Source organism: Ailuropoda melanoleuca, chromosome 13 (assembly GCF_002007445.2).
Source record: "Ailuropoda melanoleuca isolate Jingjing chromosome 13, ASM200744v2, whole genome shotgun sequence".
In the NCBI taxonomy this organism is placed as follows: Eukaryota; Metazoa; Chordata; class Mammalia; order Carnivora; family Ursidae; genus Ailuropoda; species Ailuropoda melanoleuca.
The window spans coordinates 26739681-26753965 of NC_048230.1; the positions used below are offsets into that span (position 1 = coordinate 26739681).

The window sequence follows — 14285 nt, forward strand, 5'->3', positions numbered from 1 at the left end:
AAATCTTTAAAAAATTATATATATATATATATAATATATATATATTAAAAGAACAACAAATAAGTGAACGAAAGGAAAAAGGAATCTGTGGCCGGCTTCAAAGCTGGTTTGGAAGCTCTTCCTAAGGTCACCCAACCTGCTCTAGCTGCCCTATTTGTAAGTGGATTATCTCCTGAGATTAGTGGATCACTAAAAAGGCAGAATATGTGATGGGAGGGCACCCATCTGACTGAACTCGTGACCATAACTGAGCACTTGAAAGAACTTTGGACCAAGACTATAAACCAAGGCCCACCAAGCTATTCACCTTACAGTGACAACAGCTCCAAGGCCAGGCATGCAACACCTTATCCCCCCTCGTGGCACCCTCCTAGGGCTCCACCATCAAAACACAGGCCCAAAGATTGATGTCTCCGTTGTAAGCAACTGGGACACTGGAAGAGATTGTCCTCAAAGGCCCTTACAAATACTGTAACATCAACTCAAATGCCCCTGCATTTACCCTTGGAGGAGTGTCCCCCATGAGCCCCTCCCAAAGTTGATGGGATTCTGAGGGATTTTCTATAAACTGCCACATTACTCCCTTAAACAGCTAAGGGGAAACTAGAATTAAATTAATGGGATTGTGCGGTACAGTCCGAAATATTTACTGCTTGTCTCGCTGAAACCTGACAAGATATCTGAAAGGATTCAATAACACTATGATCAGAAATTTGACCAAATTAGAAGCCAATATTCAAAGACTGATAGGAATTTTTTTTAAGACCTTCTCCCCTACGCTAAACATACCCAGAGGGAAGAAAAACCTTCCAACAGTTGATAATCATTTAGGTGGCAACCCTGTTCTTTACCGAATTAAAGATAGCTGTCCTTGTTTTACAAATCTAGTCTTAACAGGCTAGTTGCTGGATGGCTCCAGATGTTTCCAGAATTGTTATTCAGAGTCCAGATTTATCTCAAAAGGTATGTAGGAGCTTGCATTTTTTCCCCCTGTGCCTTTGAGATGTAAATGTTCTACCAGAGTAGACCCTCTTCCTGATCTGCAAACTTCAGGGAGATAATTCTTATCAAAAGAAAGGAGGAAAGGTCACTTGGAACTTGATTTGTCAAGGACAAATATAAATCCTCAATGTCTTCCCCACAAATGTTAATACAAAAAGTCCTAGTCACCTGAGCAGGTAACCTTAATTTCTTCCATTTGTCAGAGAAACAACGTTGATCTGACTTTTTAAAGCTGTGAGTTTTATATTATTGTACCTAATTCATGGCAGTATTTTTTTTTAACTCTGCCCAGCTCAACCTTTTTTTTTTTTTTAAGGAAACTCTACCCCCAACCTGGGACTTGAAAAAAATGACCCCAAGATCAAGAGTCACATGCTCTACGAACTGAGCCAGCCAGGCGCCCCCATGGCAGTACTTGTTAAAGATTTTATGTGTGTGTGTGTGTGTGTGTATATGTGTGTATGTGTGTGTGTGTATGGGTGTGTGTGTGTGTGTGTGTATGTATGTATTTGAGAGAGAACAGGAGCGGGGGATGAGGGGGAGCAGAGGAGGAGGGAAAAGCTGACTCCATGCCAAGCGCGGACCCTGATGTGGGGCTCAATCCCATGATCCTGAGATCATGACCTGAGCTGGAATCAAGAGTCGGAGCCACCCCAGCTCCCCATGGCAATAATTTTAAAATGGAAGTTGTAAGGTCTCTGTTTGTATTTGTGTGTGTGTGTGTGTGTGTGTGTGTGTGTGTGTGTAACATGTGGTATTTTCCACCTCCAGGTGATACTGCCAAAATCAATTTGTAAAAGAACTCTATTAAATTAGCTTAAAGAAAATTAAATTCTGGGGCTCCAGGCTGGCACAATCGGAGGGGCGTGTGGTTCTTGATCTTGGGGTCGTGAGTTCCAGCCCCACGTTGTGTGTAGAGATCACTTAAACAAATAAAACGTAAAAAAGAAAAAAAAGAGAGAGAGAGAGGCACCTGGGTGGCTCAGTCGGTTAAGCGTCTGCCTTTGGCTCAGGTCATGATCCCGAGGTCCTGGGATTGAGCCCTGCATCAGGCTCCCTGCAAAGTGGGGAGTCTCCTTCTCCCTCTGCCTGCCCCTCCCCCTGCTTGTGCTCTCTCCCTCTCTGACAAATAAATAAATAAAATCTTTAAAAAATATTTTATTTATTTGTTGGGGGGCAAGTGGCAGAGGGAGAGAAACTTAAGCAGACTCTGCACTGAGCACATAGCCGCTGTGGGGCTCTGTCTCATGACCCTGAGATCCCAACCTGAGCGGAAACCAAGACTCCAGCACTCAACTGACTGCAACACCCAGGCGCCCCCCACTTTGGGCCCTCCTGGGCCAGGCTCCCAACACCCTGCCCTCCGCAGCCAGTTTTCCAGGTTCTTCAATCAGCCAACCGCACACCTGAGTCTGTCTCCAAGTCTAGTTAGTTCGAATCTCTTCTGAAGCTCATTTTTCTCATCTGTTAAATGGGGATCACAAACCCTGACCCACTTTCCTCACAGTGTGGTTGGGAATAAAGACCCACCAATAACCAAGATGTAAAACCATCGGCCAAGAGTAAGGGTCCCCTTCATTCTGTGGGAGGAGGACGAGGAAGAAAGCTGAAGTGGGGAGGTGTGCCTTAGTTTCTTCAGATGTAAAATACCATAGATACCACCTTCTCTTTGGGATTGTTGAAAGACTGAAACGAAAATGTGGGGATAAGGGAAGGGGAGCGGGGGGATGGGGAAACTGGGTGATGGACTTTAAGGAGGGCACATGATGGACTATTGTAAGGGACAGGTGGGGCTAGGTAGGGAGAGATAGAGAGGGGCTATGTGATCAGGGTCCCGCTCACAGAAATCCCCAAAACGTGGAAGTGTGGGGAAATCAGAGATAAGGGAAAAACCCGACCACCCTGCCCTGGGTGTGTGGGGTGGGTGTCTTTTTTTTATGATAATCATGTGACCAACAAAGACTAACCAGACCCTAAAAAGGAAGTAAGCTATTGAAGGTGTTATCACTAGTCCTTGCTCAACTGTGATATCATAGATATGTTAAAAGGATTTAAGTGCTCTGCTTAGCTTTCTGTAAAAGACCGACCCTAAAGCCCTCCTTGGCAACCCTGTTGGGACCCTTCTCACTCTTAGGTTTTCTGTATCTTCACTTAATAAACTTGGATCCCCTTACTCCCTTTGTCCTCGAGATTCATTCTTCGACTCCCTGAGACGAGAACCTAGTTCTCCTGCTTCAGAATGAGCACTGGGTATTATATAAGACTGATGAATCACTGACCTCTACCTCTGAAACAAATAATTTATTATATGTTAATTGAATTTAAATGTTAAAAAAATGAGAATAAAATGTGGGGATTAGCTGGCACACACTAGGTGCTAAATAGTGGCAGGCAAGGTCTGAAGCCCCGTTCTTGGTTGAGTCGAACTAGTTTTACGGCTCTAGTCTAGCTGGACACACAACTTGCTCTCCAGCACTCAAGCCCTTACATTTTAGCCCCAGGATCCTGAACCCATTCAGGGTGGGAGGTTGCGGGCGGTCACTCTGCTGGCCCATGCATTGCCTCCACCATCAGTAACTCCGGGGCGTCCTGCGTGCAGGGTTTTCAGGCTTGGAGTCACACCCACCTGTGCGAGAGGAATACAGTGTAGCAGCTCCAGGCTTCTTTGTTCCCGTCTCTCAGGGAACGTGAAAGTGCATCTAGTTAATAACCCTCACTTTCTCCTATGCTTTTTTATCATCTCATCCCCAGTTCTTGGAGGCTCCCCAGTCACTAACAATTTACAAAGAAGACCCAAACATTTAGCTCATGCGTTATGGGCACCCTCCTTTTCTCGGTCTCCCCGCCAGAAGATTCTAGAAACTGCTTTGCAGACTCTCCTCAGGGACTTAGAAGGTAAGGGTGAGAGAAGAATGGTGAGGAATTGGGTCGCGTATGTTGGTAGTGAGAGTTGAGATCCTGAGAACTGTGTTCGCTGCTTCTCTCTGTCTCTCTCCCTCAGCCACCAAGTCCCGTCGCAGAACACTTCTCCAGCTGCTATTCCACACGTGCCTTCCAGGAGAGTCTTGTTCAAAAGCCTGTGGTTCTGCATTTCCCACATGCTCACGGGACCCCAGCGCTGCTGGTCTGGGCACCACACTTTAAGCAGCAAGACTGTGGCAGATTGTCCCACCTCGGGTCATTTTCAAAACGGGGTCTATGTGACTCTAACTTAGGCAGCTGTTGCTAGAAAAAGCAATCTCCTTTCCCCACTGCTGAGGCCAGCCCTAGAAGTAAAAGCTTTCGTTTGTACCCGGGAAAAGGAGAAGGGGAGAAAAGGACTGAGGGGGAGAAGGAAGGGTCGGAGAGAAGGGCAAGGAAGTCCGAGGAAACAAAACGGTCGGTCTCTCCAACCAGGTCTCCTCTCCAACCCGGTCTCTTCAACTGGTTATGAAAGCTGAGGTGATGGAAAGAACCTGATGGAGCCGTGCAAGAGGACCTTGTAGACGTTGAGATGAAGGCAGGGCTGCCGCAGGACCAGGACTTGAGGACACTGGCAGGGACCCGACAGCCCTGTGGAGCCCGAGGACAGAACACTTGGGAGCACCGCACGGGCAGAGGTCCTGTGGTTGTGCATAGGCTTCCCCCACAGCTCTTTGAGGAGTGGATGGGGTTGAATGGCAGCAGGAGAGGAATAGAAGAGCATGGCAGATGCCCCTTGGGGACCACAGGGACAAGGTCATGTTCACTGGTGTGATCCCAGGGTCCATGCGGTGACAGGTGCAGAGCAGGTGTGACACCAAAGAACCAGCTGAATCAAAAATTTTATTTTATAATTTTGTTTAAGGACTTATTTATTGGGACACCTGGGTGGCTCAGTCGGTAAGCATCTGCCCTCGGCTCAGGTCGTGATCCCAGAGTCCTGGGATCGAGCCCCCCCATCGGGCTCCCTCCTCAGTGGAGAGCCTGCTTCTCCTTCTCCTGCTGCTGCTCCCCCTGCTTGTGCTCACTCTCTCGCTGTCTCTCTCTTTCAAATAAATAATAAATGCAATCTTTTAAAAAAATAAATCAAGATTTATGTATGTATGTATGTGAGAGACAGAGTGCAGAAGTGAGAGGGTCAGAGGGAGAAGGAGAGAGAATCTCGAACAGATTCTGAGCTGAGCACGGATCCCAGGACCCTGAGATCATGACCTGAGCCGAAACCAAGAGTGGGACACTTAACTGACTGTGCCACTGAGAAGCCCCTGAATCAAAATTTTTAAAAACAGGTTATCAGAAGATTTTTCACAGCAAAAATCCAGGGGCGCCTGGCTGGCTCCGTCAGTAGAGCGTGCGACTCTTGATCTCAGAGCGGGAGGACATAGAGATTACTCACACCTAAGATCCTCGAAAGGAAAAGAAAAAAGAAAAACCCGGAAACCAATCTAAGTATATAGGAGGACTTTTTACTATGATGAAGGTGACATCTGAAACCGAAGATGAGATGGGCCATTCCACACCTGATGCTGGGACAACTGGCTAGGCATCCAGAAAAAAATAAAGCCAGACTTAAACACCGGAACTCATACGCTAGGACAAATACGAAATGCGCTAGAGATGGAAATGCAAAAAGATCAACAAGTCAGAGGACAGTGGGCAGAGACTCTGCACACTCAGTTCACAGAAAAGAATGTGGATCTTAAGCACATGCAGAGATGAACCACCTTGCTCACAGAGATACCGCTGGATAGTCTGCAGGAGTCTGATAACAAGACGTTGGGCAAGGCTGTGGGCAACGGGCACTGGCTGAGAAAGCTGGCTGCGCTCCTCGAGTCTCTGTCCCCGGCTTATCGTTCCCAGCTGCCTTGAAGTGACAGTCCGTGGGTCCCCGGTGAGACTGACCGTCACGACTTGGTGTGGCCCTGACTTTGCCAGCACTTTGGTCCGGGCCCATCGATGTGAGCTGGGAAAGGGAGACCCACGTTACCCAAACTCACAAGAAGCTGGTGCGTGAACTAGAACGGGAAATCGTTTTTTATGATATCTTCTTTATTCATCTTTAAGTAGGCTCCACACCCCACACGGGGCTTGAACTCAGACCCTGACCTCGAGAGTCCCTCGCTCCACCGACTGAGCCAACGAGGCGCCCCCCCGGAATGGGAAGTCGTCAGTGTGCAACGGGAAATACTCCGTTGCCATGACGGAACGTGCAGATCTGCCGCCCAAAGCACCTCATGCTAAAGATCAAAATGCCTGCAGAGCTCACTTAGGGAGCACGCGATGGCCTCATAAGCATGGAAGCGAGGTCCTAATTACCACAGGCCACAAGAGGTTTGCTCATCTCCTTCTGTATGTACAGATCACATGATATAATATTTATTCCTTCATTGAATCAACTAAATACACTAAGCGTCCAGTGTGTGCCAGGCGCTGCTCAAAGCGCTGGAGATATAAACGTGGACAAAACAGACCGAGATCCCTGCTCTAGAACTTACACCCTATTGAGCTGAAAGGCGATAAACACGTGTTTAAAAACGTGGAGTGGTACGGAAGAAAGAAAGTCGGTAGGGGAGAACCCGGGGGGCCCTGGGTGGAGGAGGGAAGATGAAGCCCAGGATTCTATGGCGGCTGTTCATATTCTCACTTTTTTTTTTATTAAGATTTTATTTATTTATGTGACAGAGAGACAGCCAGTGAGAGAGGGAACGCAAGCAGGGGGTGGGAGAGGAAGAAGCAGGCTCATAGCAGAGGAGCCTGATGTGGGGCTCGATCTCAGAACGCTGGGATCACACCCTGAGCCGAAGGCAGACTCTTAACGACTGCGCTACCCAGGCGCCCCATATTCTCACTTTCTAGACGAGGAGACGACAGAGAAGTGACATGCCTGAGCTATGGTCCCCGTGTCTGCCAAACAGGTCTCGTGATTCCCAGTAATGATGATGTCCAGTAATTTCTCGTCCCCTCGTCTCCCAGTTCAGAGATCTCCGATGGAAGGGGGAGGCTGAATTGAGGCGGCGAAGGGACAGCTTAGGTCACACGAGGTCAACCGGGCTGAGAGGCTAGGTATTCCGGGCCGATGCTGTCAGGCACCACGCCGGACGGTGGCTTCCGGCCCGTCTGCGGGGAGAAGACCCGCGTGTCCGGCTCGGCAACACTTAGTCTCCCCGTGGGCTGGACACACGAGAATCGCCTCTCCTCTCCTGGTGCCCGCTCTAGGCCCCGTGCCCTCGGCTTCCTAGGCCCAGCCAGCCTCTTCCACTAAGTCGACGGTGTGGCCCTGGGCGAGCGGCTTCACCTCTCTGCCTCAACTGCTCCATCCGCAGCTACACTGTGCGAGCCCCACGTGAAGAAAGCGCGCAGCACGGGTGTGAGCCAAACCAGAAAGGTTTCCGTGTTGTTGTGTGCCCTGCTCCATCGTGTCCGTGCCACAGCCGCGACCGACCTCTTCCCTGGTGCCTCGTGGGACCCAGGACCCATATTCTAGACGACTGACACCTCATTAGCTGGGTCACCTCATTAGCTACGCCTGGGTTCCCTAAATCCCGTTAAGGAAGGTATGAAGGTCACCACTTCTCCACTGGGGAAACTGAGTCTCGGGAGGTGAAGTGGTTTGCCCAAGGGGCCTGCTGATGGGGCAGGGTGGCCACCGTATCAGGGCCCAATCTCGGGTCCCAACTTGTCTCTGGAGCCCTTTCCAGGGGAGCCCAGCCGGGCGCTTCCCGGTTGGTTCCCGGTGGCCTGGACCCAGCAAGCCTGCAGGGTCCTGCAGGGTCCTACAGGGATGACCCGACGAGTTTCTGGAACCGTGGACCGCTCTGCCCCAGCCTCCTTGCACAGCCGCTCTCCCTCCCCAGTGCTCTCGCTCGTCCTCCCCTCACGCCAGCAAAAGCTTGAAACCCAGCAACCGCTCGGCCTTCGCCCAGGTTCCTCTCCAGGGCGGCCTGTCCTCCCTGCGCGGAAGGGGCGGGGCATTCAAAATAGAAATGGCATTCGGGGCGAGCGACAGAGCAACGACCGAGGCACCGATTCTCTTTTAAAATGTAGAGAATTAGGGGCGCCTGGGTGGCACAGCGGTTAAGCGTCTGCCTTCAGCTCAGGGCGTGATCCCGGCGTTATGGGATCGAGCCCCACGTCAGGCTCCTCAGCTATGAGCCTGCTTCTTCCTCTCCCACTCTCCCTGCTTGTGTTCCCTCTCTCGCTGGCTGTCTCTATCTCTGTCTAATAAATAAATTAAAAATCTTAAAAAAAATGTAGAGAATTAAAAACTGTGCACCAGAGCCTAGTGACCCGTGACGGCCCGGCCCTGTCCGAGAAGCGAGGGAAGAGAGGCGCAGAAGGAGCGCGACCTGGCTCACCGTGAGTGCAATATGGCTGGCTGCGCGGCGGTGGCGGCGAGGGCGGGGCGCCCAGCATCGCTTCTCGGCCTTTTGCTTAAGACGGAGGGTAGTATCTGTTTTTATCAGCTTAATATCTGGTGGGTTCTCTTTCCGAGGAAAATACACTAAATGGGTTTTTAGGATCAAGAGATAGAATAGGAACTTGTTCCGTCTGTTCCACGCTTCCACTTGGTGTTGCAGCGCTTCCAGGAGCGGTGCGTTTCCTCGGCGGTTAAAACTTGTGGCCACTGACAGACTTTTGCTTTTTCGCTTGCAGGATGTTACGGCTGTAATTCCCCAAGGTTTATTTGTTTTTTTTTTTTTGTTTCTAGACTGAGGTGGGAGCAGTTACCACTTTTTTCTGTAAGCGGTAGAGAAACATGCTTACCCGGCTTTCCTCTTTTACCAAACCTTTCTCTCCTTTTGTTCCTGTGTGTGCGATGGTACGGAGGTAATCGGAGTGCACACGATTCACCCATCTTCTTCACCAGGGTTTTTTTTTTTTCTCTGCAGGAAGGTAAAAAATCTCATTAACCTCAGAGTTTGTGGGGTGGCATACTGTCTCTCCACAGAACCAGACCCTGAAGGGTTTTTAGGCTTCAGGGGCCCCAAAAGGTGTCAGTGACCTTTTCTTTCTTTGATAACTTTGGCTCTCTGCATACAGGAACTGACCTGGGCAAATCTCCTAGCCGGCTGTAGTTTGCAGACCCCTGGTATAAAAAATACCTACTTTGTGTCCAGGGACAAGGGCTCCCTTCAGGCTTCTTGACAGTCCTCTGCCTGAACTCGAGAAGGGCTTTACTGATGGTTGTGTGTGGCTTTGTGACCAAAGTAGAAACGGAGAGTTCCTGCTCGCTTGTGACTCTCCTGGGTTTTTCCAGTCACCTTAAAGACGTTTGCTGAGTACCCACAAAGTACTCTTGACAAAATACCTTTCCGTTCGCAGAGATTTCCAGTGATTCTTCCTTAAACGCACGGTTCCTGCAGTTTCTCTCAACCTGAAACCATCGATCGGGTCCTTTTTACACTCCTATAAATTCTAGGGCAGATGAGGATTAAAATCTCCAGGACGACTCACGATTCTGGAAAATGAATCGAGCCAAGGATGATACCCTTCCACCCAGTACGCATCCTTCTTCAAAACCTCAGCCCCCGTGTGGAAGAATCTGTGACTGTCTCTACAAGAGACTTCTTTTTCTCCCCTAGGCTGAAACTTACAGTCAAATCCAAAATATCCGCCACAGAACCTCTTGGCGTTGTCCTAGTTTGTTGCCCTGTGTCGTTATATGCCCTTTTTTTTTTTTAAAGATTTTATTTATTTATTCGACAGAGATAGAGACAGCCAGCGAGAGAGGGAACACAAGCAAGGGGGAGTGGGAAAGGAAGAAGCAGGCTCATAGCAGAGGAGCCTGATGTGGGGCTCAATCCCATAACGCCGGGATCACGCCCTGAGCCGAAGGCAGATGCTTAACCGCTGTGCCACCCAGGCGCCCCCGTTATATGCCCTTTTATCGGTCCCTTCTGGTGCCAACAGAAATAGCCAGATGTCACCTCTTCATGCCTCATCCCCACGAGACTCTGAACATCACCTTTCCCACTCATTTCTCTTCCTTCTCCCCAACACCTAGCAGGTTTGAGCAAGTCTGGGATCGGATGGTTGGAACATTAAATTAGGTTCCTGGGGTGACGGAGAGTGGGGGGAGCCTACAAGTGTTACAGGACTAGAGTCCCCCCCATAGTTGAAGAAGTATCTATTGAATGACTGCTAGGTGCCAAGACCGAACGACAGGTGTGCCTCCTACCCCGAGAAACCTTATGGTCTCCATACGGTAGAGAAAACGGAGCAACAAATCATCGTGGGTCCAGGATCGTTTCCAGAATTGAAATTTCTACATACCCTGCAAAGGATTTCTTCTCATGAGTTGCGCACAGTCCTTGGCCAGCAGAGCGTCCCCTCGACTGACGCAAGGCATCCGTTTCTGATGATCCTGAGATATCCTAGGAATTGATACCAACAGTTGAACACGCAACAGAAAATGGACAAAGGATAGACAGGCCCCAGGGCGGGGGGCAAAAGAAAAACACAGGTATACTCTGACATCTGGCCCCTGGGGAACATTTCCCCCCCCCTTGCCAGTCCCCTCGAGCCCCCAAAGGGCCTGGGCCACCTGCTCATGCCATGGACCCTAAGATCGATCCATTCCCTCTGTTGCATCACACTGATGGGGCAGGATGAGCGNGGGGGGGGGGGGGGGGGAGCGCACCAGAGGCCATCAAGAGACTCACACACCCCTTCCCCCCACCTCCCCCACCCCCAGTCAGAGAGGGAAGTAACCCTACAGTGAAACAGCACAATGTTTAGGGGATCCTGTTGTCGGGGCCAGGCAGGGACATCCCCTCCAAAGCCCAGAAAATGGCTTCCTCTTTATACCCGAGACTACTGAGAGAGAAGGAAGCCCAGGGCCCAGCGGGCCACCTCGAGTTCTGGAAGCAACACCTTTCACACGTGGACACCCTGCTTGGGCTCACGCACCAGGTGACGGGGAAGACCCTCAGCTCCGAGGCTGGCCTGGAGCAGAAAAGGGCTCTCAAGCCCTGTGAGGGGGGCAGGGGAGTGGGGGCAGCCCTGCTGCTGTTTGGGCCCCAGGATCTGGCAGACCCCATCGTGCTGAGGGCAGTGGGCGGGTCCCTGAAGGAAAGAGATGCTCTGTGGAGTTCCGGGAAGCCAGGACGGTGGCGGATCGCACCGGAGGGCCCTCCCTGCGGGTTCTGGAGCCAGGCCGCTGGGCCACCGACGGCAGAGACGTCGCCTTGTGAAAAGCGGCTCTTGGGGAGACAGCTGTTTACCGGGGGACTGTCGGAGACCAGGGCCCGGAGTGGACTGTCCGTCAGACCTGCGGGTCCTGACGTCAGGCGGCCCAGCAGCAGCGGGCCACCCTAAGATAAACGTGGGGTATCAGGATCGAGCCTGAGCAGGAATAAGAGACACCCAATGACCCCGCTGGCCTTTGTTGGCCACCCCGGACTGGGCACGCTGGGCATGTGGACAGTGGGGCCACAGGGGTGGCCGTGGAGGCCCCACACCGGCCAGCATTCCTTCGGGGGCCCTTGGTGGGAGTACTGGGGCCAGGCCATTTCTACTGTGGGGATGCGGGGCTCCTCTGGCCAGCCGTCTTTGTTTCCAGAAACCTTTGACCGGCCCAGCCTTTGTCATTTGTCAGATGCCATGGGGCTTGAGGCTCTCCCAGCCCACACCTGTCTCCTCCCTCTGTCTTTCAAAACATTGACCCCCCCCACACCCGCCCCCACCAATGAACTTCTTGTGCTCCTCGCTCCGTCGGGCAACTTCCTCCCAGAGGACCCTACTGCCACTTAGGACTCAGACTCCAGTGGTCAACTTTACAAAACATTGGTCAATTTGAATATGTAACGCTCCTGTCTGTCAGAAGGAAGGAAGGAAGAAAAAGACGAACGAAACTGGGAACAACTACCTACCTGCCGGTCCATCACAGGCGGGGTTCATCTCCAAATGATATAGGAGATCCCAGAACGGGATCAGAAAGAAAAAGAAGAGAAACACCGACGGGATAAAACATGGGCAAAGGTCACGCATGTCAGGGGGGAAAGAAAACAAATGTGGTTTTTCACATACGGAGATGCAAAGATGAACAAAGATGTACAGGCAGAGAAGAACATATGAAAACGGACCCAAGATGTCGGGAGTTATAACCTGCGAGGTTGGCAAAAATCCAAGAGTCGGGTGAGCTATTGGGTTGGTTGGCCAGGCTGCAGAAACAGATGCTGCCGGAGACCCCTCAGGGTGCTCCTCGAGTCCCCGCCCCGGATCCACGATTCAGGGCGAAGGTACCAGGGACCAGGAGGGTGCGACAGCTTGGTGGAGGCACGTGGCTCTTGGGCGAGGGTGGCTCCAGCCTCAGGTCCTCGGGCACCGCTGTCCGTGGGTGTGGATTTGTGCGGGCTCTGGGGCATGACGGGGCGGGGGTTCTGACTCAAGTTACCCTGGAGTCCGTGAGCTCAGGAGAGGCCAAGACCCGCGCCAGAAGGGGAAGAAAGTATCTTCAGCGGGAGAGGGGAGAGGCTCCTTTGTAAGGAGTGGAAGTGTCGGAGGGTCCAAATACCTGGGAAGCCGTAAAGTGACTACTGCAGACCCCAGGATCAAGTAGAGAGGTCTTGTGTGGGAGAGGCCCAAAGAGCCATCAGGATAACATGTGCCGGGGGCTGGGTAAGCTGGGTTGATGGCTCACGTGGTTTGATCCTCACCCCTTCAAGGGATGTTTAGGTGCTGGGCCCCGGTCCAAGTGCCCGGGCCAGAGAAGCAGAAAAAGGAGTCCAGGTGGGATCTTCCCAGAGGCAGGGAGCTGGGATGGGGGGTCGTGGGGGGAGGCGGGGTCCTGGGACAAAGCGCATAGGCGACCTATCTTACCGGGGCTGGTGCCAGCTACAGGAGAAACGCAAAACCAGGCTGGGGGCCGAGAGGGGCACCTCTCTGTGGGGGAGGGAGGGTGCACGAAACAGGCCCCACGTTTAGGTGTTATTAGGACCTGGTCTTCAGCGAGGAGTTGAGGGTTGGGGAGAAGTGACTGGCCAGATCTCTGTTTCTCTCCCCTCCCCCCCCCCCACGGGTGGGCTACTCGAGGGCCGACTTCCACCGGGCATTTGCACACAGGGCCTGGGAGGCTACCCCGTCAGGAAGGTAAGTTCCTTAGGGTCCAGCTGGACCCCGCGCTTCCAGGAGAACGAGTGAAAGAGAGATGGTCGCCACGCCCACGGGAGCGAGGGAAACCCCAGGCCGGGACAGAGTCACAGGGCCGAGAGCTAGGGCAGGGCCCGACCCGGGTGCGTCAGACCAGCAGCCCTCCTCCCCTCCAAGGTCCACCTCCGGTTCTCCGGGCTCCCTCCGGGCTCCCTCCGGCCGACTCCACCGGCTGCCGGGGCCTGCGCTCCAGACGCAGGCGGGGTCTTGGGACAGGGTGAGGGCGGCAGGTCACCCGACACGTTCCTCCACCTCTCTGGCCTCGGTGATCACAGCTGAGAAGTGAGGGTGAGAACAGCTTCAACTCGCTCCAGGGTCGTGAGGATCCAGACGTGGATAGCAAAGCCCGCGGGGCAGGTGCGTCCTGCGCGCGGCGGCGGTGCGATGGGGGTTCTTTCCCCGCAGGGTGGACGCCGCTGAGTCGTCAGTGAGCTTGAGGGGCGACCGTGCCGGTCTCACGGTCCTTACGGCTAAGCGCAGGCTCTGCGGAGAACCAACGGGGCAAAGAAACAGACGGGGGGAAAGGTTGGCGGGGTGGGGGGTTCCTCAGTCGCGGGAAGCTGGAGAGGAGGTGGGGTAGGGCGGAGGCCGGCTCCCAGTCACAGGCACCTGCCCCGGCCGCGGTTCGGGGCCCCGGGGGGACGCGCCCCTCCCGGAGGCACAGCGTTGACCACGCGGCTTTCTCGGGAGCACGCGGACCGCTCGGGTTCCGCAGCTCCCCGCCACAACCCCCCTCCCCTGCCTTCGGCCGGGCGGGGGTCAGCGTTCCGAAGTCGGAGTTCCGGGGACCCAGCGGGCGGCTGTCAGGGATGGCGCGGGACCGTGGTGGTACGCCCCCCAGGGGGGGTTGGGGCATGCATATAGAGGGTCATCCTCTAGGGAAGGACGCGAGGGAGCTGATGGGGATGTGAAAATTCACCAGGAACGCGGGGGATCACTGCACCCGCTAGCGCGTGTGGAGCATACTACCACGGGGTAGTGAGCCAGGAATGTCGCCGTGTGTGTGTGTGTGTGTGTGTGTGTGTGTGTGTGAGACCTGACTCAACGTGAGTGCAATATGGCTGGCGGCGCGGCGGTGGCGGCGAGGGGGGGAGCGCCCGGCATCGCTTCTCGGCCTTTTGGCTAAGATCAAGTGTAGTATCTGTTCTTATCAGTTTAATATCTGATACGTT

General features: G+C 53.0%; 1 protein-coding gene, 1 non-coding gene and 2 pseudogenes across 2 annotated transcripts; 2 read left to right on the forward strand and 2 right to left on the reverse strand.

The window, feature by feature from the left end:
• Positions 1 to 5240: 5240 nt before the first annotated feature.
• On the reverse strand, positions 5241 to 12077 carry LOC117795703. The gene is made up of 5 exons (XM_034641299.1): positions 12070 to 12077; positions 10237 to 10337; positions 8728 to 8846; positions 8319 to 8626; positions 5241 to 5926 (listed from the first exon to the last, which is right to left on the reverse strand). Exons 3-5 carry the CDS (start codon positions 8816 to 8818, stop codon positions 5693 to 5695), a joined length of 633 nt encoding a protein of 210 aa, XP_034497190.1. The 5' UTR covers positions 8819 to 8846; positions 10237 to 10337; positions 12070 to 12077; the 3' UTR covers positions 5241 to 5692.
• Positions 8375 to 8565, forward strand: LOC117795833. Its single transcript, XR_004619987.1, has one exon. It is a non-coding gene; the product is annotated as a U2 spliceosomal RNA (small nuclear RNA).
• Positions 12078 to 14215: 2138 nt separating the features above from the next.
• Positions 14216 to 14285, forward strand: part of LOC117795844 — a 202-nt pseudogene continuing 132 nt past the window's right edge.
• LOC117795855 overlaps positions 14253 to 14285 on the reverse strand; it is a 202-nt pseudogene continuing 169 nt past the window's right edge.